The sequence below is a fragment of the Panthera leo genome, chromosome B4 (assembly GCF_018350215.1).
Source record: "Panthera leo isolate Ple1 chromosome B4, P.leo_Ple1_pat1.1, whole genome shotgun sequence".
Taxonomy (NCBI): Eukaryota; Metazoa; Chordata; class Mammalia; order Carnivora; family Felidae; genus Panthera; species Panthera leo.
This window is the reverse complement of record NC_056685.1, coordinates 116332880-116358365: the sequence shown is the minus strand read 5'-3', so window position 1 is coordinate 116358365 and position 25486 is coordinate 116332880. Positions and strand designations below refer to the sequence as shown.

General features: G+C 35.8%; 1 protein-coding gene across 2 annotated transcripts in view; it reads left to right on the top strand.

Annotated features, from left to right (window-relative positions):
• The window catches only part of NTN4 (netrin 4), a 124897-nt gene that overhangs the window by 77185 nt on the left and 22226 nt on the right, over nt 1-25486 (top strand). For both annotated transcript variants that reach the window (XM_042947423.1, XM_042947422.1), the window contains exons 4-5: nt 5873-5999; nt 8018-8206. In XM_042947423.1, the coding sequence (XP_042803357.1) occupies nt 5873-5999; nt 8018-8206 (316 nt within the window). The remainder of the gene's footprint in view (nt 1-5872; nt 6000-8017; nt 8207-25486) is intronic.

The window sequence follows — 25486 nt, the reverse complement described above, 5'->3', positions numbered from 1 at the left end:
CAGAGCCTGGAGCCTGCTTCCGATTCTGTGTCTCCCTCTCTCTCTGACCCTCCCCCGTTCATCCTCTGCCTCTCTCTGTCTCAAAAATAAATAAACGTTAAAAAAAAAAAATCATAGAACCCTAAGTCTGGTAGGACCCTAAAAGTTGTCTAAGGCAATCTCCCATCTAATGTTTAAATGTTTTACGACATCTTGATAAGTGATTGTCCAACCCATTTGCCTGACACTACCAGTCATCCAATTCTCACAACCTCTTGCTGTGGCCAACTTCCTCAATTCCATCGCTGCAGACTACTAGAAGGCTTTCTGCCTCAAAAGCAACAATGAAGAAGCAGCTTTTCTAAGCAAGACTATCTGTCTTATAGGGATGGATTTGAAAGATAATAATTTCCTCATTTTGCCCCCACCCAGATTCCTATATTTTGAGCCTCAAATATGTAGAAACTGTATTTTCTCTCCTTATCTTTTTGGCTCTAATATATATTTGTCACTGAAGTGCATAGCTACTAATGAGCATTCTGTTCCAATAATTGCTCAAATTACTTGTTCAAAGTTTGCATAAGTCCTTCCCTATAAGTATGCTAAAAATTACTTGCAAATAGATTAATATTAGTAACAAATAAGTAATATTAGATACAAGTAGGACATTTTTTAATGTTTATTTTCTTTAAGAGAGAGAGAACATGAGGAAGGGGCACAGAGAGAAGGAGAGAAAGAACCCCAAGCAGGCTCTGCACTAACAGTGGGGCTCGATCCTTGGGATCATAACCTGAGCTGAAATAAAGAGTTGGATGCTTAACTGACTGAACCACCCAGGCGTCCCAGTAGGAAAAATTTTGACATTAATAGAATAAAGTACTTAGTATAAGGGAGGAAGTTATGAAATGCATAGAATATCCAAAATGCCAAGGAATATTTCTTATATAATTAGGAGTTATAAATTTGTTATTAAAGTCAATTTCTCCTTTTCCAATTAGACAGACAGACATCACTCTTCTTCAACTAAACCTTAAGTACATAATCCCATTTTCCTGCCCTTTATCTAATTCATGTTTGTGACCAAACAAGAGCCATGTTTAACTTGTTACTAAAGATTCCTTTTTATTTTTTTTCTTTTCTTTCAATAAAGACCTAGTTTTACTTGCACATTTTTCACAAGCATCAAATAGTGGGTGATCTTTCAAGCTTGAACAGTAACAGTTGTATTGCTGAGGAAGGACTTCTTGTTTCAGATGGTCTAGGTAATGATTTACAGCTATTTTTGGTAATTCTCAAAATGACAGCTCCTTGAATTTTTCTGTGTGCAGAAAAATTTGCTAAGCTGGCATTTTTCAGACCCTGGGAGGTTCATCCCAATTCTCAGCATGTGGGAGCAAGGGAATGCTCTGAAATCCTTACTCCAGAGGGAATTGACCTGCCCCCATTATCTTGTAATACATGTGAATGTTTGATGAGGTTTCCCTATATGTCTGTGGCCTCCTGAGGCCTGGAATTTGTGGGCCAGGGCTAACCTATCAGCTGGGTGAAATTACTTATAAGTCTGGGGCATTCCAAGATCAAACCTGATAAATTGACCTATAACGATAGTTTGGTTCCTCCAAAGAGAATGAACAATACTTTGTAGCATCTATCTTTATATAGTACTTAGTAAGTGGTTGTTTAAAAGTAGAAAGGATGCTAAAAAGCAATAATATAAGAATTAACAACCTTGAAAAATTTTGAACATTATCAGAAAAGATATGTGAGTTGTGAGTGCCACTGACTGTTGGAAAGCATAAGCTGGGGTAAAAAAATATACAGTAAAACCTTGGATTGTGAGTAACTTGTTTTGTGAGTGTTCTGCAAGAGGAGCAAACATTTCTAAGAAATTTTAACTTGATAAACGACCAATGTCTTGCAGTATGAGTAGTACATGATGCCGAACATCACATGATCACAACTGAGCCAATGGTTCTTGAAAGTTGCTTTGATATACAAGTGCTTTGGATTACAAGCATGTTTCTGGAACGAATTATGCTCTCAAACCAAGGTTTTACTGTATATATATGTGTAAAATGACCATACACACACACACACACACACACACACATATATATATATATATATACTATAAGAAATAGTAAAAGAGGAAGGGGAAGAAAGAACACAACAGACAAGATAAGAATGAGGTAGAAAGTTTTTTTTTAAAAGAAGAAAAGAAGTGTATTTAATATACCTTTTAATCATTTCCTTACACAAAAATTTTCATAGATCTTCAGTACCTACAGGGTAAATTCCAGCACCCTAAGCTAATATTTAATGTGCTTCATGATCTATATAGAACCAATCCCCCAACACATGCCCTCTTTATTTACTGACTTTTTTTCTAGAATATTCCTTTGGGATTCTTATCTTCTTGTCCTTGTCTCTAAGGAAAATCCTATGTGTTCTTTAAGACACAGCCTCAAGGACTAAGAAGTTTTACACAAATAGCATTTGTTGATGTTGGTCTTTACCATATTTATGTTAGTTAGACTTAACATTTTCTAAAATGCCCCCCTCAGATAGTACTCTATATAACAGCAGTGGTGAATTAGGGATGGTTTATTCTAGGAATTCTGACTCTAATGCCATTACATATTTGTATCCTAGATGTTTTGTGTGTAGTATTTTTTTAAAATAGGTTATAGAACTTAGGGAATTAATTATAAAACTACTCTTCTCGTTATTTTCATTATGCTACCGACTTCTGCCAGCTATATAAGTATATCTTCACTTTACCAAAATCTTCAACTTTGAGAGATTTTTCTTTCTCAGTTTTTCCAAAGACTCCATTTTGCTTGAAATCAACATCTAGCACAAGTAAACAAAGAACTGTCCAGGTTTACTAAGAGCCTTTAGCGAATCTTACCACACCAAAGTTATATAATAAAGAGTTTCTGTTTTTCATCGTACTAAGGAAGGTTGAATTTAAAAGATTTAATAAAAACAGTAAGACTGGAGGATTTCTATCAGAATATATGAAAAACCAGATTTCCAAGAGCTAGGATAAAAAGACCACACTCTTATAGAGCAGTAAAAATTGAATTCCTACAGATTCCAAATTGAAGTGCAAATTTGTCTTTAGAATTTACCTGAATGTGTGAATGGAGATGTATCTTACTTACCAACATGGAGATGTGAACTCCATGGAACTTCACATGTAAACAGCTCCTAGCAGAGATAGTCACAAAGAGAAGCCCAAGAAAATAGGTGACTGTAACTCAGCTCATACTTGGGCTTTCCAGTACCCAAATCAGTAAATTGAATCTATAACACTAGTTCCGTTTCTATAAGGAAAATCAACAAAAATTTTTGCATCATCATACTCTAAGGAGCTAATCCCACCCTCTTAAAAAAAGTTACATTCTTGGGGCGCCTGGGTGGCTCAGTCGGTTAAGCCTCCGACTTCAGCTCAGGTCACGATCTCACGGTCCGTGAGTTCGAGCCCCGCGTCGGGCTCTGGGCTGATGGCTCAGAGCCTGGAGCCTGCTTCCGATTCTGTGTCTCCCTCTCTCTCTGCCCCTCCCCCGTTCATGCTCTGTCTCTCTCTGTCTCAAAAATAAATAAACGTTAAAAAAAAAAATTAAAAAAAAAAAGTTATATTCTTTAATTAATCCCTAAGAACTAAAAGAGCAGCTATAATTAATTTTCACTAACTAAAAAAACTTACATTATAATACAAAGAAATGAAATTTAGCAACATGGCCATCAAAATCATTATTTATTAAATTTTCCAGACTATAACACTTAGGTTTCATACGGATCATTCACAAGGAGTCTTCAGTCCTCCATGCCTATATAATTCCTTGAACTTTTTGTGAGCATAATGTCTGTAGTAATCATATCACACACTTGGATAATGCATAATCCAGAATGCCTCTACCAGTGAAGAGGCACTAAGAGAATTAAAAGACAAAGGGGCTCCTGGGTAAGAAAACACAACTTACTCTAGGGTTAAATTAGGTCAGGCATAGTTCATCAATGTATTGGTGTAGCTATTTCCAGATTTGTTGAGCTCTAGGGACTCATTTTGATTCTGCCCACCCCAAGTACATGTCATTTCATGTCATTTTTAGTAGTTCCTTTATCATTGCCATCAAAATATTTTAGCTGTACTGAAATAAACTTTGTTCAGAGATTCTCCGTAGCCTCCTAGCACCACAACTTGATTCATTTTGTTTCCTCTTCCTGGAAAGTCTCTTCCCTTCTGCCTGTCAGAAATACTGCCCATGTTTAAGGACCAGCTTAAAATTCAACCCCCTTCTAAAGCCCCCACAACTGCTAATCTCTGATGACTTCTGCATCTTTTAAATTCTCACATCATTTTGTTTTCTTAGGTATTTATTGTCTTATTTATCTATAATATTTTTATATGTAAATATTTTATCCACCTACATTACACTATTCTGAAACACAAATTATGTTTTGTAATGCTTTGTGTACCAAACATTGCCTAACATATTGCCTATTTTGGTAGTTATATTTGTTGACTGGTTGGTATAATTTATTACTTTCATGCTAATTTACCTTTTCTACTGTTTCTCAAGAAAAAAAACCCTTATAGATCCAAATTTGGAAACCCCATTCTGAGCTACTTTACAAAACTCTCATTTGTACAGTCATGACATCACATGTCAGTAAGTGCATGTTGGTACTGGAATTCATGGCAACAGTTACTAGGGAGTATTCAAAATGATCCAAGATATTAATTTTTAGAAATTATTGGTGAGATTATACAAACAATATTAAAATCCTCATAAAACTCTCAGATCCTAAAGAATTCTACTAAAGTATTCCTCCCTGTGAGAAACACTATTTTAATAAATCCTCGACTACTCTGAATTGTAGGATGAAAAGAAAATTTTATGGTAATTATGACAAAATATATTCAAAGTCTTAAACAACTATATATACATACATACACACACACACACACACACACACACACACATATGTCTGTTTTTTTATAAAGTTTTTTATTTTATTTATTTATTTTTATTTTAGAGAGAGAGAGACAGCACACAAACGGGAGAGATGAGCAGAGGGAGAGAGAGTCCTAAACAGGCTCCACACTCAGCATGGGGCCCAACTCAGGGCTCAATCCCACAATCCTGGAATCATGACCTGAGCTGAAATCAAGAGTCAGACACTCAACTGACTGAGCCACCCAGCTGCCTCAAAAATATATACATTTTTGATTGATCAATTTTACTTCTAGAAAACACATTCCAAACAAAGATGTACACAAACAGTTAGCTACAAGGATATTCATTATAGAATTAAAATATATGTAAAAATATTTAAAAACCTAATTAACCAAAAATAGGTGATTGGTAAAATAAGTTGTACACCATACAAGGGAGCCATTAAAATGTGTGTTGTACAAGAATATTTAATGAAATGGAAAGATGTCAATATATTGTTATATGAGAAAAGAATTACATAATTATATTTTAAAGTACTAGAAATATAAACTTCAAATGTTGATTATGATTATGATATGAGATAATCATATTTACAGATTTCCAAATTTTCTATAGTGAGGATGTAGTACTCTTGTGTAAAGAATTTTAAAAATGTTAAGGCATTAAAAATTTAAGTAAATATCTAGCCAGTACCTAAGAATTGCTCATTAGGGTCACATAATTTACAGCCAAGAAAAATATATTATGTAACCTTTTGAATTAATCACAAGACAAACTAAAGAAAGGATCTCCCATCTTGATGGCTTTTTTAGGGAAGTGTATGAATATCATATTGCTAAAGCCAACCAATGAGATAAGACTATGGGAAGAATATTCCTTCCCAGCATTGTTTGTGCCTCACAGCTCTTATTTATTTTTGTTTGTAGGTCCATGGGAAGTGTATGTGTAAGCACAACACAGCAGGCACCCACTGCCAACACTGTGCACCATTATACAATGACCGCCCCTGGGAGGCAGCTGATGGCAAAACAGGATCTCCTAAAGAGTGCAGAAGTGAGTACCAAGCCCACAAGACTAAAAGCCTTCTTTGTAAAGTAAACTTATCTCTGGACTCCTTGGTCTCTAGAAATACAATATAAAGTGGTGGATGACAGGCACTGTAACCTACACAAATATAGCCCATATCACTGCCCACTAAAACCTCCACCATTGGAAACAATTGCTGCTTGCAAAGTTGCCAGTATGACTATTTTACCAACAACGTGTTGCCCAATGCTTGGATGCTTTGCAGAATCTAAGCACCCTTCTTGAGAAGTTGACATAATAAAAACATAGCTAGACACAAGAGCAACAGGAGGATTATGGCATACAATTACCCTCACAGCTGAAATATTGAATTATAACCATGAAAATAGCTATCTCCAGTTCGGTTCTCAAAACAAACCTATAAAGCAGATGGTGTTAATCCCATTTTAGAGACCAGGAAATTGAGGCTCAGTAAGATTAAGTAACTTGCCAAAGTTAGTAAATGATTTTCAGGACTTGATCACAGTTCTTCAGACTCCAAATTAAATGTTTGTGTTTTTTTTTTTTTCAATAATGCCTAATGCCTTTCTTTTCACTTATGATACTTGAAATGACAGATCAAATTTGAAATTAAGCCAGTTAGTCAAGAATTGGACTACATTACCAAGGCTAACTTGGGAGTTTCAAGATTAGATAAAAGGGTAAAAAATATGGGAATAAAAACGATTTTTTTCTTTGCAGTTCAAAATGTTCAGACACATACACATGCCCATAACAATGTTTATACTCACAAACTTCAATTTTACAAGGATTTAAAAGGCAAGCACCGTGGGTAACATTGTGGGAAGTCTCTTCCCATACATAATTTGGAATCATAATTGATTTATTTTAGTTTCTAGGAAAAGTAAAGGATTTCCTCTAGGCATAAATCCTGAATTATCTTATATTATGCTTTTTAAAGATTATGAATCTGGTCAAAATATCATAACAACACATCAAGGAAACAATGAAAAAACAATAGCACAAACACGGGTTGACGTCCACGAAAATGTCTGCATTCTTATTCTAAATCACTCATCAAAAGAATCTAAAGAATTTCTCCTAAATTCCTAGAGTGCCATTCCTGGTCCTTTCCACAGACACCAACTGCGTATCTAAAGACCTGTAGAACACAGAGACTTGTCACGTGGTGCTATTGATATTATAAATGACTTAGAGAAATTGTTACAAAAGAAACAATGTGGGTCTCTTCTCTAAAAAAAATTCAGGCTTCTATAGGAAACTATCTTGTACTCACCAGTACATCAATAGCTAAGGAATAGTACTTCATGAAAGACAAATCAATCTACCTGACAAATTCCTAATCCCTGTCCCCATAAGGTTCCTTCTAGGCTTCTCAGTGAGCATGAATTCAGACCTGTATCTGCAATATGAATTTTCATTTTCAAATAATGCCTGACAATGTGGAGTTTTCTAAGCATGGTCAGGGGACCCACAGTGATGACTCTGGTCCTTGGGAAGCAGCAGGAATAGAAATTGTGAAGTGTTACCGTTAAAGGGGGGAGGAAATGGGTAGCCACTCAAATAGTTTTTCCACAATAAATGTCAACCCCAGTTGCTAAGGAAACAGTAACATCTCTGCCTAAGGAGATGGATCTATGCCTTGCTGACTTTCAGGCATATCCCAAAACTTAATTATTTTTTAATTAAAAATTACAAAGAAACACTGGAAGGATACACAAGAAACTGAAAAAAAAAGTAGTAACCTGTTAAAAATAGGGAGGACAGGATACACAGGGATAGGGATACTAGAGTTCTCATTGTCTGCCTTTTATATACTTTATATGTTTTGAGCATGTACTGTGAAAATATGCACTATTTAAAAAACTAAAAATAAATTTTAAAAAATAACACTATATGTTAATTATATTTGAATTAAAAAATTAGCAATCAGCTTACCCTATTTTTAACTGCCTGAATATTAGAGAACCTGTTGTTTTATTTTTAATTATTTGGTTTCCTCCCATGCCTTTTTCCCCCCTCAGCCTGCAAGTGCAATGGGCATGCTGATGCCTGTCACTTTGACATTAAGGTGTGGGAGGCATCAGGTAATCGTAGTGGGGGTGTCTGCAATGACTGTCAGCACAACACAGAAGGTCAGCATTGCCAGCGATGTAAGCCAGGCTTCTACCGGGACCTCCGGAGACCTTTTTCTGCTCCAGATGCTTGCAAAAGTAAGTCAACTAGTGGTTACTGAAAAAAAAAAACAAAAAACTTGCTTTGTACAAAAGAGATGAATCTTTCCATCTTTTATATGCTGATCCATGGGAGAGAGGTCATGAAATTCTCAGACAATACACTCACATACACTAGTTCATTTCTTCATTGATAAAAGGCATGAACTTTCAACTTCATAAAAATAATCTCCTTTATCACTCTGCATGAAGTAAAATTTTTTCCCATAGCATCACATTTTGGAAAACTAGATGACCCAAGATAAAAAAAGGATGCTGAAAGAAAGATATATTTACAATAAATTTTTAAATGTTTTACTTATTTTTGAAAGAGCATCAGTGGGGGAGGGACAGAAGATCTGAAGAGGGCTCTGTGCTTACAGCAGTGAGCCCGATGTGGGGCTTGAACTCAGGAACTGTGAGATCATGACCTGAGTCGAAGTCTGACACTCAACTGACCCAGCCACTCAGGTGCCCTTTAAAAAATTTTTAAGGGGATGCTGGGTGGCTTGGTTTGTAGAGCATGTGACTCTTGATCTTGGGATCATGAGTTCAAGCCCCACATTTGGTGCAGAGATTACCAAGAAAAGTGTTTTCTTTTCTTGTAAAATTATCTTAAGACTAAATATATGAGTAGGACTTAGACAATAAGTGAACTCAAACTGATGAAATAAAGAGTTATTATCTGCACTTGGGTCATTCTAGCTTCATCTCTACAGCAAATGTGAAACCTGAAAAACCACAGGTTTTCATATCATTATGAATATACTTTGGTTGACACTGCCTTAATGTACCCCTGTATTACAGACTAATTTAGAACATAACAATAATCCCCTACCTTCCCCAAAACACCATAAAATGGATTTTGCTTTTTTGTTAGCATAATTCCAAGAAGACGTTTATATGAAAAAAGAGTAGAATTTAAAAGATCTGCTCAATTAATGAGACATTATCTGAAACACGTGACTCTGAAGGGCACAGTCAGAGCTTAAGGAGATGTCCAATGTGGATGAATAGCTCATCTAACTACATGAGTAGCTATACATCTATCAACTCAGAAATTATTAGACGACAAAAACCACTCAAGACTGTTAATGGAGATTGATGATCATGCATTTCCTTTCCCCACCAAGGACTCCATGTTCTGGCTCAAAAACAGTGACAGGAAGGGAGCAATACAATGGGAAAGAATCATTTAAAATCTTGCCTTTTTTTAATTTAAAGGAAAAAAAATCTATTGCTCTTGAAAAATACATATTTTTAACATCAGACAGGAGATATCTACATGAAATTTGAGTGCTCTTGCTTGTTACAAGCTTTCTCTCTTAAATTGTAGAAGACAGAAGGTGGCACAGCTCACTTTCAACATTGAGCCCAAAATTTAGATTTGCATCTTAATATTTCTCTGAGAATTCCATTTTACTCCTGCTCCTTTCATTTGAATAGGTTTTGAACAGATCTGGAATAGAAGCTTTCCCTGATCCTTATGGTTATGTGATCTTATGCCAGCTATTAAAGCTGTTTGGATTTTGATTTTTTTTCTCCCCATAGGGTGGTAATGAGAATTATATAAAATAAAGTATGTAAACTATTTAGCACATTGCCTTTATAGAAAGCTCTCAAGAAATGGAAACTAGCATTATAATAGCTATTATTGTCCTATAAGATAGAAGGTGGGAAATAATGCTACAGAATTTCTACTATTTATTGATTTAAAATACTTTATGTCAAAGATAATTACATCTTTAAAATCCACAGTACCTTGGGAAATAAAATAAAGACCCAGCCCCAAGTGCTCAATGAAGGGTCTGCTTATAAAATTGCTTAGACTCACAATATATTCAGTCCTAATACCATTTTCTACAGGATATATTTAAATAGATAGAGCAGTGCCTTGCTGGCTTAGTCTCTAGAACATGTGACTCTTTTTTTTTTCTTAATGTTTCTTCACTTTTTTGAGAGAGAGAGAGAGAGACAGAGAGAGAGAGAGAGACAGAGAGCAAGCAGGGGAGGGGCAGAGAGACAGGGAGACAGAATCTGAAGCAGGCTCCAGGCTCTGAACTATCAGCACAGAGCCCGATGTGGGGCTCGAACCCATGAACTGTGAGATCATGACCTGAACTGAAATTGAACACTTAACCCACTGAGCCACCCAGGTGCCCTGAACATGCTACTTTTAATCTCAGGGTCATGAGTTAGTTCAAGCCCCACGTTGGGTATAGAAATTACTTAAAAATAAAAGTTTAAAAAGAAAAGATATATATTTTAAAATATATAATAGATAGATATGTATATATGTGTATTGCATATCCTCAGACCACTAGTAGAAATGTCTAAAAATGAGAATGTACTAACTACTAAGCAAATAATATAGAAAAGGAATTTATCATTGAGTAACTTAGATAAGGTAACTCTCTTGTTGGACAACAGGCAACATTTTTCTTTTTGTTGCTTTTTAAAAAAAGTTTATTTACTCATTTTGAGAGAGAGAGAGAAAGAGAGAAAGCAAGGGAGAGGCAGAGAGAGAGGGGGGAAGAGAATCCCAAGCAGACTCCACACTCAGCTCAGAGCCTGACATGGGGCTTGAACTCACAAACATGACATCATGACCTGAGCTGAAATCAAGAGTTGGATGCTTAACTAACTGAGCCACCCAGGCACCCCAATGGGGAACATTTTCAAATACGTTTTCAAAGATACTATTAAATAGCATTGACTTGAAACACTATGTTGTACAATGTACCTAACATGTATTTGTTCATTCAAACACTCAATGTATATATATTGAGTGCCTATTGAGTGCCAAGAGCTAGGGACACATCAGGGAACTAAACAAAGTTCTTTAACCATTAAAAATAGAAATAGAAAAGGTTTGGGGCACCTGAGTGGCTCAGTCGGTTAGGCATTGGACTTGCGCTCAGGACATGATCTTGCAGTCTGTGAGTCAAGCCTCTCATTAGGCTCAGTGCTGACAGCTCAGAGCCTGGAGCCTGCTTCGGATTCTGTGTCTCCCTCTCTCTCTACCCTTCCCCAGCTTGCACGCACGCGCTCTCTTTCTCTCTCTCTCTCTCAAAAATAAATAAACATTAAAAAATTTTTAAAAGAAATATAAAAGGTTTATTGGCAGACCTGCAGCCAAGATAAATACCTTTTAAAATTTTTGTTTTGTTTCTTTTTGTTACTGTGTTATGTTCAAGCTATGGCTCATATTCTTACAAAATATAAAAAGGTTGCCAGCTCTAGCTTTTTAAATCCTAGAGAGCTTTTTAAATCCTAGAATTTTAAATTCAGAATTTTACAAAAAGATCATGAAAAAGGAGATTAGTTAAAAAGTGGCTCCTTGTTAATGATCACTACTTTACTTATACAACTCTTTTAGAGACTTGTACAAAAAAAAAAGAATTTACAGGTTTTTGTCCCCAAACTACCAGTTCTATAAAAACATAAGCAAAATGTGAGAATGTAGCTAAAACTAACAACACATAAGAGAGACACAGTCTTTTCACAGTGTTTATTTATGTGAGAATTTGTGTAAAAGTATATATGTCTGTCTTATAGGTGTTTATGTAAGCAAATAGTGGTATGTATGTGTGCACATGTATGTTAGATCACGTAAGTATGCTCAGTATTGTGTTAGAGAGTGTGGAGGGAGCTCATAGGAGGAGCATTTAACAAGAGTTGAATGTTTTGGGGTGCCTGAGTGGCTCAGTTGGTTAAGCATCTGACTCTTGGTTTTGGCTCAGGTCATGATCTCATAGTTCGTGAGTTCAAGCCTGCATCGGGCTCTGTGCTGACAGTGTGCAGCCTGCTTGGGATTCTCTCCCTCTCTTTCTGTTCCTTCTCTGCTTGTACTTTCTCTCTCTCTACATAACAAATAAACTTTAAAAAATTAATTAAAAAAACAAGTTGAATGTTTTGAGTTTTGATATAAAACCTGAGGCCTGAAGTTTAATAGGAATCAACAAGCACGGTTAAGTTTATTCCTAGTGGAGAAAACAACCAGAGCCAAAATGGAACAGAAGGACAAAGAACATAACATACTTTGAGAACTGAAAAAAATTCAGAATGGCCATAAAGGCAAGAAAGAGGGGGGAAGGCAACAACACAAAAGGGAATGAGAATAGTAGAAAATATGGGTGGTTGCCTGGTGTCCTCATCTTTGACAGTGAAATGAAGCTGACTGCACTACCCACAAGTGGTTGAAAATCAACCAATAAATATCATTTAGCATAATTTTTCATGGGCCCTACCAAGTTGATATTTATAGGCATTATCTAAGTATTAGAAGACCTAAATAAAGCACCAAAGCCATTTCAGTGAAAACATCAAGACCACATTAATACATTAAAAAAAAAAAACCTGAAATATTATGAGGTATTTAGAACATATTTGCCTGACTTACTCAACTCTTTAAGTTGTCATGAGATTCTGAAAGACTGAAAGATAGAAAATACTACTGCTAAGTGAAATTGCTAATCACTCCTAAACAAATACCTTCATAGTATTTAATGCACCAAGTAAGGAAGTTATGAAAATAACTGATACCAATTTAGTCCTTCTAGCGTAATTGTAGGTGGTAGATGGATTAGTAGGGAAGATCCATATTTCCTTCTTTCCTTCTCCGGACAGCCCCCTGATCCGCTGATTAGACAGCTGAGGAAAGCATATCCCCATTCATTCTATCGCTATTCTGGCATATGTTTGGGACAAGATATCTGTGTCAACTTCCCTAGCATGGATTTCTTTACCGGCACCTTCTTCCAGAATATTATTCTTTCTGTTCTTCTCTCACCTTTTCTGAACCAGGGGGAGCTCCCAATACTTATTCGTACATCCAGTTCTTTTCTCTACCTTCATACTCTCTGTAATATATTGTTTGATTGTCAACATGTTTGGTAGAGTTTTCATTTTTTTATCTAGTAATATTTTCATATCATTGACTATCTCCTTAACAGATGTGTCTATGTACCACCTTCAGAGTTATTAACTTTGACAAAGTTTATGATAAATTTACTAATATGATAACATTTACTAACGTTACAGTGTACCAGATTTCATGCTAGATGCTGATAGAGATATTGCTGTAACTAGAACTTTTCCCCCATTAGTTCCTACTTTTCTGAGGAAGGTAGTATCAAGAAAACAAGTCAATATTATGATATGATATTAAAAAATTTAAACTATCTCAGTGTGTGCTTATATCAACATGTACAATGTTATTCAAAATAACAATTTTATTATATTTATTCTACTGTGCTTACCAAGGCGGAAAAGTAACCTGCAACTCAGTGTGTGGTCCATAGGCCAGCCCCGTTGGCATCATTCAGTTGCTGATTAGAAAATACAGAACTTCTTATCCCATCCCAGACCTAATGAACCAAATATGCACTTTAACAAAATTCCCAGATGACTGTATCATACTAAAGTTTAAGATTGCTTCAGAATGCTTCTCTTCTCCCTCTCTCTCTCTCTCTCTCTGTCTTTTTAAGATTTTATTCTTAAGTAATCTCTACACCCAATGTGGGGCTTGAACTCACAACCCCAAGAACATGAGTCTCTACCGACTGAGCCAGCCAGGCACACTCAGAATGCTTTTCAACAAAGGTTAAATGCATCTTAGCACTTACTCTACAGTTAAGTCGGCTAGAATATCCTACCATTCCCAGAACATCCAAGTTAGCCAAGATTTGCATTTCTATTTGTATGCATATGAACTTAGAATTTATAAAAATGAATTACATAGAGATGTACTGATTAAAAAATAGAAAACTGGATGAATATTTTTCCGTAGTGCAGCATTTTCCAAAGTTTGATTCATGCAACACTAACTCCATGAGATGTCAATAGGAATTAGATAAGGAAAATTTTTTCTATGACTTTCAAAATTTAAGAAATGATGAATTAATCAAGTACTTATTCAGGATTTCTCTGAGCATTTCATATGCTAATAATGTTCATTATAAACCTCCTATAAAACTTTGAGGTGTGTCTCTCAGATTTAACCAAAGAATGCTTTTTTTTACAGAGTGTCTAAGGAGCCAAGATAAATACCTTTTAAAATTTTTGTTTTGTTTTCTTTTTGTTACTGTGCTATGCTCAAGTTATGCCTAATATTGGAAAATGCTGGAAAATACTGCTATTATATAGTGACATATCTATGGAAAGACTTCACTTGGGAAGATATATCCTAGAATATTCCTTCTGTATATTTCTTCCTCATTTCTAAGTGCTAGAGCCTACAACTGTATATCAAGGAAATAGTAAACCTTCTATTTCCATCAGTGAAATAATCACAAACAGAATATTAAGTAAGGCAGGGCAATATAGTCTGTTGGACTTCCAGAGATGATTTATGAAAACATCTCTCCCTTATTTCCTAGTTATCTTCTCAGGAGCTGGAACCACTGAAAACCTGAGGCAGCAGCCCAGACAAAATTTACTAGAAGTATATAAATTATACCTCAGTTTAGCTCAGGAAACACTTACAGAGTGCCTCCTCTATGCCAGGCATTGCGGTAAGCACTAGGTCTGTAAAGATAAAAAGGTCTTCCCTAAGAGATCTTTAATTCTATATGGGGAGAAATTTAAGTAACAGATTATTTCAATATACTGTGGTGATGGTGATGATATAATAAATAACAGTTGACATTTATTGAGTGCCTACTATTCTCTGTTTACTGTTCAAAAGGCTGTATATGTATTAGCCTTTGTATATGTATTAACTTCCACAAAAGCTGTTTGATGTTGGTACTATTATCCCCACTATATGAGCAAATGCAATGAAAGGGATACATCAAGCTTCTTAGAGTGTAGGGTAGGGTGAAAGCAATTAAGGGAAGACTTCCTTGAAGAGATGCCTCTGATACTTCTTTGGTGGCTGTTTTTATTTTTTCCTCTAAAAGTACTGAAACACAATATTTGTACTACTTTCTAATCAATGATTGCCTTTGTTGACTTTAATGAGTTGATCTAGAAAATAAAATGAACTGATGTTATTCTTCCTCACAGATTACATATATATACATTTAACAGAATACTTACCTGGACACATTTTTCCATCCAACAAATACTGGTGACATTAATCTTGAGACTCTGTTCACAGTTAGGTAGCTAACTCTCTGCCAAATAAGCCAAGGATTTATTGGCTCCATTGATGTTCCAGGCTATTTTTCCCTTCCACTCTCCTGACAAGCTCTATGCTGAATGCTATTGTCCTTACATATACATTTTTTAGTTGATGGTGATAAATTCATCAGACCTGAATAAAAAGAGCTCTAAACCAAATCTACTGGCCAATAGATTTATAATTAAATCATCTCTGTTCTCACTTCCTCTTTATTACAATCTTAAGTAGGATCAACTCTGGGACACAAACAATCAACAACACATTTCCATAGCCAAGAAAGCACTTTGAGGATTCTAGAGATGTTTGTTTTTTTAAGACTAGTAGAGATCATTGGAACTAAATTTATTTCTACAACTCAGAAAAAAAAAATGTAAAGGACAGTGCATTTAAGGTCTGTAAACACAAGGGAAAATGTGAATCTCTCCAGCTGAATCTAGAGTTGAGAGGAGAATGGAGGCTCAGACCAGCTGGTTGCTAAAGTACAGAAGTAAAATGGAAAATATAATTATCACTGTGTACTAAGATACTTTGAAGAACACTGTCTCTATGTTTTAAAAAAGCAGTCTCTTTTACAGTAACTCACTTGAAATATTGAATGTCACTTATGTACCTGTTGTATCCTATCACCTAAGTAGATTTTCCTTTGGCAGACATATTAAAAATATGAGAATGACCTCACTGAACTGTGGTGTGCTAGCTTTCTAGGGAGGGAAAATGCCCAGATTTATAGCATTGGCCAATTTCTATGGTTTAAGTATTTCCCCCATGGTCAATTTCAAGCTATCAGATCATTTTCAAATCAGGAACTCAAATAGACTCATACTCTATACCACAAGTGGAATGGTTTCCCTCCTTTGAAAGAAGTCTTGACTCCACCTTCACAGCTTCTTTCTCTGATCTCAAGCACTACTCCAATCTAGTCATTGGTTCCCCAACCCGTGTATGGATCAGAATCACTTGGGAGCACTTACTGAAAATATAAACTCTCAGAGCCTTTCCCTAGATCTTCTGAATCAAAATCTCCAACAGGGATCCGGGGCAGATATCTGTTTTTTGTTTTTGTTTTTGTTTTTGTTTTTTGTCTTTAAAAGCAAGGTTGGTGATTCTGATTCAGCCTTTTGGTTTCCTGGCCAGCAATTGAGAACCATTACATATACCATTGTTTCTAATGTGCGCTCTGTTCACTTCCATCCTTGAATGAAAGATTTTGAGCTAAGAATCATCTATAACTCAATCTGCTCACTGAATTAGCCATAACTCTTGACAGAAAATCCTAAAGGATTACTAAAACTCTTGACTAGACATTTTTCCTGACTCAATGATAGATATAAATGCTCAAAAGCTTTCATGTCACTTATCTTTCCCTCTTAAGAATGTCTAACTTAGAACCTCTGCTTTTCTCAAAAAAAAAAAAAATTATGGCAGATTTCTAAGATACCTGTTTTTCATGCAACAGTTTCAAAATAAATATCTAGCAATTCCATTCAGAGAACTCCCTCTTGTTCATAGTATATACATTGATTTACCATAAGTACCTCATATTTTAGAGTTCATTATTGTGTAATAAGACTGGAATTTATAATAAAATTAACTTACCACTACATTGACAATTTACTTTTACTTCTGTATTTACATATTTCAGAATGTGCACTAAACTACTATAAGTATGTTATTGTGTTGGATTTAAATAATCGTTGAATGTAGTTCTTCATGAAGCCCCATTCTCCCCCCGACCTTTTAACACCAAAGAATATCTTAAATGTTAGATTCATGGGAAATTGGGTGTGAAATATTGACAGCTATTCTATGACACCTCTCTACAGAAAATTTCCCTTACATACACACACATGTTCCCATACAACACATCGTTTGAAATAGATGTTTGAAGAAATGACTTATAGAATAGGATAGCTCTTGGGGCACCTGGGTGGCTCAGTAAGTTAAGCGCCTAACTTCAGCTCAGGTCATGAGCTGGTCTGTGAGTTCAAGCCCTGTGTCAGGCTCTGTGCTGACAGCTCAGAGCCTGGAGCCTGCTTCGGATTCTGTCTCCCTCTCTCTCCCCCTTCCCTGCTCACACTCTGTCTCTCTCTCTCAAAAATAAATAAACATTAAAAAAAATTTTTTTTAAAGAATAGGATAGCTCTTTGTTTTAGGAAACAGCCAGTTAGTTCCTTTACAATAAATTTTTGGTTTTTATGTTATGACACATTTTTAACTATTGCATCGTCTCTCTCCATATTTAAAGAAAAATCAGCAAATGGAAAAGAAAGCAGAATTTATTCCCTGTCAAAGTAAACAACCTCTTGAAAAACTGACATGCCCTTCCTTCCTCTCTGGCGGTCCAAAATAAATGTAGTCTGTTGCCTTTCAGCAAAGAGTGAACAAAAATAAACTTGGTCCTTCTGCCCTAAAACCCAAACCAAGTGTTTACCAAGATACCATTTTGTTACTTGGTTACCGTTACCCTGACTAGCCAGCTATCTTTGTAAAGAGCTCAGTCATCCATCCAAATCTATCTTTTTTTCCTTCTTGCTTTTTTTCTTCTTCTTTTCTTCTTTCTGTCTTAGGTGAAAACTGCTCAACTGATGGAAACACAGTGTCTAGAATGGGTGACTCTCTTGCTGCAGACTATCTTTCCATCCTTCACAGTCAACTCAAATATCACCCTCTCATCATGCTCCCAAAGAAGAATTTCTGTGTTTGTCTGCTTGCTTGTACCTCTATTTATTAATTATTTCATTCTACCTCTAGGATGGTTATACTTTCCCTTCAAATTGTATCAGAAGTAAAAATTTTTAAATAATTAAATCCAGGATACCTTACCACATTTAGGAGCCCATAGCACTTCCCCACTTTTCATTGTTGTACCTATGTTCCAGTCCGTATCAGAAAAGGATTGTTTCCCAAGGGTCCTTAAAGTCTCTTCCTATAGTAGCTTAGTGGGCTTTTTCTTTCAAATTACAGTTTCAGCAAAACCACATGAGTCCATTTTATGTCATATAAACAACTTAGACATTCCTGTTTTATGCTGAAAGCAACTGTGAATGATTTCAGCATAGAATCAATATGAAGTAACTGTTTTTGAAAACTTTAAATAGAACCAGTCACTTGGCAATCATAGTTGGGAAACTTTAATGTCAGCTTTAAAAAAATCTAGGATGTAAAACCAGAGGGTTAAGAAATGGAAAAGATAGAGAAAAATACATATATCATAATGTAGTAATCATACTGGGACTATCCCTTAAAAAGATCAAATGACATAAATTAAAATCGCCCCTCAAAAAGGAGAAATTTTATGAACTGATGAATAATAAAAGTCAGTCAAATTTGGGAAGAGAAGTGGGAGAGATCATGAGATTCTCTACGATGTTTCCAAAACAAAGTGTAATTCACTGAATAAACAAACAATACACCATTCTGTGTTTCATGAGGACAAGCAATAAATAATCAGGCAAATAATTATGAAATATCAAAACTCTCAGAAAGCCTGGACAAAATTAGATAGGGTACGAAGAAGAGAAGTAGCATTTGTTGAATGGCTACTATGGGCCAGACACTGTGCTGGGCAATTTACATAACTTACCTCATTTAGCAATCTTTAGGAGTTAGGTGGTGACTTTTATATTTTACAAATGAGGACACTGAGGCTTAAATTAATTATATAATTTGTTCAACTTCACACAGCTGGTCAGAGGCAGGGCTGGGATTTGAACCCAGGTTTGTCTGACCTTAAAGACTGATCCAAATACACACAGAGATCTCAAGAACTTGATTCTACACTGTGGTCTAGTGGATGAAAACAAAATGAGTTTTTAAATGCAGAAATGAGTGAACATATGTATTAGAACCAAATATAGTTTTTAAAGGCCCTAACCTCTTGAAAAAATGTATTATCATACATTGCCATGTAAAGTTTGAACTTCAGGAGCTGCATTTATCTTAAGGAATCTTCGTACAGGAAAGATGGAGCTAACTGAAGAGTGTTCCACATGGGCCAACACAACAATCAAGAAAACAGAGATACTAATGAACAAATATGAAAGAGGCTAAATAGTCTCAACTCAACTAGGAAACTGCTCAAGAAGAATACAACAACTTTCTTCAAACACTCAAAGGGTGTAAGGGGACATAGGGAGTGGCAAAACGTAATTTACTGCCCTAGAACAAAGAGTTGTAATTAGATATAATTGGATGAAAGTGAGGAAAAAAGATTGATTAATGTGAAAAAAAATTTCACTGCCAGTGAAAGGCATTTATGGGTGGGGAATGTCCCCTACAGAGTTGGAATAAAGAACTTTTATCACAAATAATAAATAATAAAATTTGACTGAGTGAAGCATTAAATGTAGGGAACCGTCTTGCACTAGGAAAATTCAGAATAATCTGTTCTGTTTAACCATTTCAGTTTTCTCTGGATTTGGGGTGTGTGTATGTGTGTGTGTGTGTGTGTGTGTGTGTGTGTGTTTTCTATTTCTAGTATCTTAGGATTGCAATGCTGTGGTGCTAAAATACTAAAAACCTATAAAAGAAATAATATGACCCTTTTAGGAGATTCATCTAAACATATTTCATGGCTGTCACTCATTCCAAGGCACATTCATTCAACAAAGATTGAATCACTAAAATGGTTCAGCATGGTCCTAGGCCAGTCATCTCTTTGGATACAGAGATGAAAAGATGTGGTTTCTACCTTCTGGGCCTTCACAGTGTACTATATAGATAGCAGGGAGGTGAAAAATCATAAAGAGATTAAACTGGAGGCCAAAAGACTATCAATCATTAACAAATATTCATTAAGTGACTATAATTCATCCATTTTTTAAAAACTCAAACAGATTTACTGGTGGCAGTCCCATCCTATTCACTGTATATATACAATAAAACAGAGTCCCTAATTCCATGGAAACAGACTATAAATAAATTTATCCAAGTAAATATGTAATTTAAAACTATAATAAGTGTTATGAAGAAAAGGGTACCATGATAGATTTTAGCAGGGATGAACCACATCAGTTGAAAGGAGAAGACAGATGGGGTCAGTAAGCATTCTTTATCCAAAAGAAAAAGGAGTTAGGGATGACTACAGTTCCTGGCTAGGCACTTGGTTAGATGGTGGCTGAGTAGAATGGAAATACAGAAGGCTTTCTTCAACAAAAAGATAATGATGTTTGATATAACCAAATTCCTCAAAGCAAAATACCGTGTCTAAAATTATACTTAAAAGTCTTCCTGTAACAAAATGTATCTCTACTCTCAAAAGTACTTTCTGCAGTTTTAACTGAAGTAGCAACTCACGAAAATAAAATTAGCTATTTAGCCATCTAAGATCTTTTAGATATACCCAGGAATAAATAGTAACTGGCTCAGTTACAACTAGTAAACAGGAAAAGAATGATACAGAAATCAAATTGAGGGTCTGAGTAGTGGTCACATAGTAAAGCATTAAAAATAAAGGGTATGTCTTTTGTATTTATTTGCATTACTCATTTAAAGTATATAGAAAACACAGGAAATATACTTAAATACCTTACTTTTTCTTAAAGCATTGGATTTCTTTCAGTGTGGGATGTACAATAACTCAAGAGACATTGCATTTCAGTAAGTGAAAGGCAAGTCTTAATTTTTCTTATTAGATTTATTCTAGCATATAATTTTATTTCAAATTAATATTCATCTTGAATATTGTTAAACTAGCTATCTTTGAACACAATGCATATCATATATAAAGGATGAATTTAAAAAATGGGCAATTACCTTTGTTTATAACGTTTTCTTTATTTTCCTATAGCTGTTTGTCCACTAGCAAAAATAATTGATAGTAGAAGGAGAAAACAGTACCCAAAAATGTAGAAGACTTCATTTTATATTAATTTAACTGCACACTTGATACAGTAGTAACAAATCATACTGCCTCTTTTCTGTTTAGAGCTACCTCTCAGTCATTGTCTTGGTCATAGCTCCAGTTCCAAGAACCTCAGCAGGCAGCTGGGCAGCTTTTGAAATGATTTTGATATTTAAAATTCCCCATCAGAAATTATGTAGGACCTTGGCCTTTTCAGGGGAAGATGGTGTTGGGAGGCTGGGAGGCTCTGTTGAAGGAGTGGCTACTGGGCAGTGGTGAAAGCCCTTGACAAGCTGCTGCTTTCCCAGCTGAGGGCCTTGAACTTTGAGTTCTGTTTTTAGAAAAGCTAAATCAGGAGCAAATACTTTGAGGGTGTTTTGCTCCCAGCGTAGCTTTTACTAGCAGAATAGCAAAAGCTACAGCCATCAGGTAATAGTAAGGAGTCCTGGCAATTTTTAAAAGGTGTACGATGCTGAACTCAACTGGTTGTTTCTGCAGTAAGCTTGGCATCGTGGACCACTCTCTGAATGAAAGATCTGCAAATGACTTCTGGAGTTGTGGTGAAGGTGGATTAAAGAGAGAAGGCAGTGAAAGCTTTAGCAACTTCATCAGAATAAAGGAAGCCATAACTCTCACATTTTGTCCCTGGCCATCTTGTACTCATGTTTACATACTTATTATGTTCATGTAGATTCACAGCTGGGACTCTAGTCCTAAATTACATGGTGCAATATCTCCCTATAAGCAGCAGGATCATGGATCAAGACCTACTCTTTTTCAATATGCTCTCACCCACAAAAGGAGAGTAAGAGCAGATGAATTTATTTTATCCAAAGAAAGGAACATGCAATAGGAGGCTAACCTAATTCTGTAAGACAAAGTAGGCAAGAAAGCTGTTTGCCACCAAATTCCTCCCAGATGCAAAGTGAGGAATTTCAGGATATTTTGGAAACCAATCAAATTATTAAAATTTCTTTTAAAAACAATCCATATCTGCACTAAGGTAGTTGTTGCTGTTTCCTCTGTGTTCCCATGCACCCCGGGGGGGGGGGGTACTCAATATAGCATTTACTGTCTGTAATTATTTATTTGCATATCTCTCTTGATTCACTGAAGAGCTAGTTGTGACTCTGTATTCCTCTTTATATCTTCAGGTTCTAGCAAAGCTCATGTTAACACTAAACTTCAAAAACTCTTTGGCAAAGGTGTGAATGAATGAATGAATGAGTGAATTAGTGAATGAACGGTGGACTTTTAAAAACTAGTATGTTGATGATGCCTGACTGGCTCAGTTGGTAGAGTATATGACGCTTGATCTCAGGGTCATGAGTTTGAGCCCCACGTTGGGCACAGAGATTACTTAATAAAAAAAAAAAATTTTAGCCAGTGTGTTTCAGCCAGATAATAACAGTCATTCTCTGAGCATTTGATGTACTAACTGCCTGATACATTGCTAAATATATACAATATCTCATTCAGTCCTCATACAGGAACGCTATGGCATATGTATTATTAATCTTGCTCCATCAATAAGAAAAGGGAAACTTGAAGAGGTTAATTTCACAAAATCCTGTAAAGAATCACCCTCATAAACCAGAATTTGGACTCATGAGCCTGACTTTTAAGTTTGTGCCCTTACAAATTGTATTACACCACCTTTGTTTTATTTTCTGTCTTCCTAAAAGATCTTACAGGCAATTTCCAATCAAGCTGTATTGTGATTGAAACAATTATTAATTTCAGAGCCATACACATAAACAAGGTTGTTTAAAAATGTGTTCATCCATTATTTCATGAACAGTATGTTTTCTGGTAGAAGTTACTCCAGAACAGCCTCATGTCCTAACTCTTCTCTGCAAATGCTCATAGAGAGCCAGTGTTTCACATAATAGATGTACTTCTGCAAACAAATATCTGTAAATAAAATTTGGATAATATTTAGCAATTTTATATTCGTTATTTGAAAAGAACCTGTCATGAAATCTTTTGTAAAAGTACCCATTTCCCTCACCTGTTTTGAATATTTTGTATTATTATTTTAGGTTTTCTTATAACAGGACACATCAGTACAGAATGTATTATTTAAAAGTAGTCATTTGCATTATTAAAGAAACCTTGTGACATTATTTAGGAATTTAAAATGATACTTTTAATAACTTTATTCTGTCAATTTGGTTGAGAGAGCAGCAGTGGGCAAGTGGTTTGGGGAAAAGGTTTGGGAGGGATGAAAATTATTCCAATAATGAATCATTTAATACCTAGACAGGACATCTGGCTGCCACTCAAAGCACCATTTTAGCTTTTTTATTTTTAATGTTTATTTATTTTTAAGAGAAAGAGAGCACGAGAGGCGGAGAAGTAGAGAGACAGAGGGAGACAGGGGATCCAAAGCAGGCTCTATGCTGTCAGCACAGAACCTGACACAGGGCTCAAATCCACACACTGTGAGATCATGACCTGAGCCAAAACCAAGAGTCGAAGACTGGAACAACTGAGCCACCCATGCGCCCCACCATTTTGGCTTTTAAAGACAATTCACCATAGCTGTACACACCAAAAATTATAATGAAAGAAAAATAAGTTCAGAATGACAGTATATGATAATAGTTCAATCTTTACTATTCTATTGTCTTCCAACAAGAAGACAAAGCTGATGGAAGGATTTAGGTACGCCAACTGGGTTGTAACTGACATTCATCGTAATGAATATGTAAAAGGTTAAGTGCTTGGGTTGCACTTTAGAATCAACAGCCAATGAGAAATATATGTTGAAGAATCAGAACCTCAACCAGAATTTAAGCAGAACCTTTTTTTCCCCCAAGCAAGATGAAAATATATTTCCATTTTGGAAGAAAATAAGAAATGTAGATTATGTGTCAAATATTGACTGTTTCACAAACTTCAGGAGAGAGGTATGCAAGGCAAGCCTTGGTGTGCAGTTTGAAAAATATGCTGTGAAAGGTGTCAGTGCCATCTGCCTGGAGCTAGTTCTGCATAGTTTCCAAATGGTATTTTTATCTTGTAATTATGCAAAAAGTCACATTGACAGAAATCCACAGCACATGTGATAGAATCACATGAAATATGTGTAAGTTTTAAAGTATATGGTAGTACACAGAGGTCAAATCCTAAAAAGGCTTGAATTTTCTATTAGAGTAAAAGATAATGGTGACAGTGGAAAACCAAAGATTACAATAGGTGGAAGTCTAAGACGTCTTTCTTCTGGCTCCCTTATCTGCTGTCAAGAACCAAGCTGACTTAGGTGCATCTGGGTAGTTCAGTCAGTTAAGCATCCGACTTCAGCTCAGGTCATGATCTCACAGTTCACAGGTTTGAGTCCAATCAGGCTCTGTGCTGACAGCTCAGAGCCTGGAGCCTGCTTCAGATTCTGTGTCTCCCTCTCTCTCTACCCCTCTGCCTCTCGCACTCTGTCTCTCTCTCTCTCTCTCTCTCTCTCTCTCTCAAAAATAAATAAATATTTAAAAAATTTTTCTTAAAAAAAAGAACCAAGCTTAGAACTGAATATTGCAGTAACTATTGGTTTAGTCATCTCAAAATGATGCACTGTTTATATTGGATTATGTGATCTCATTTAGTATCATCACATAGCACTTTGATACATTTTGGTACATTTTGTGGTACATATTATATAACTCTCCAAGTTCTTTCCTAGGTAATTAATTAATTAAGAACAAATAACAAATCAACAATGCCTTACTAACATGAGAGAAATATTAGTCATCCACTTTCATAAGCTAGAAATGTTAAAATGTTCCTCAATTTCTATTTGTTGCTCAACAGTTTCTTCTTCCTCCTCAAATGACCTCCAAATACTATCATTTCAATCTAAAAATTGATTTTTCACATCCAACCTTTCCTCCTGTTCCCACATCTACTCTCTTAGTCCAGTTCCTTGTTCTCTATCATTTCTTATCAGTCTCTCCCTACTCTAGACTATTTCACATAATGCCACCAAAGTATCTTCAAAATTAAATCATAATCATGTCATAATTCTGCCTTTGAAAGTGTTACTTCCGGGGTGCCTGGATGGCTCAGTTGGTTGAGCATCCGACTTCGGCTCAGGTCATGATCTCACAGTTCATGAGTTCAAGCCCCATGTCAGGCTCTGTGCTGACAGCTCAGAGCCTGGAGCCTGCTTTGGATTCTGTGTCTCCCTCTCTCTCTGTCCCTCCCCCACTTGCACTCTGTCTCTCTCTCAAAAATAAATAAACATTAAAAGAAGAAAGAAAGGAAGAAAGAGTGACTTCCTATGTCTCTTTATACCCATAGAACAAAAATCAACTTCTTGGGT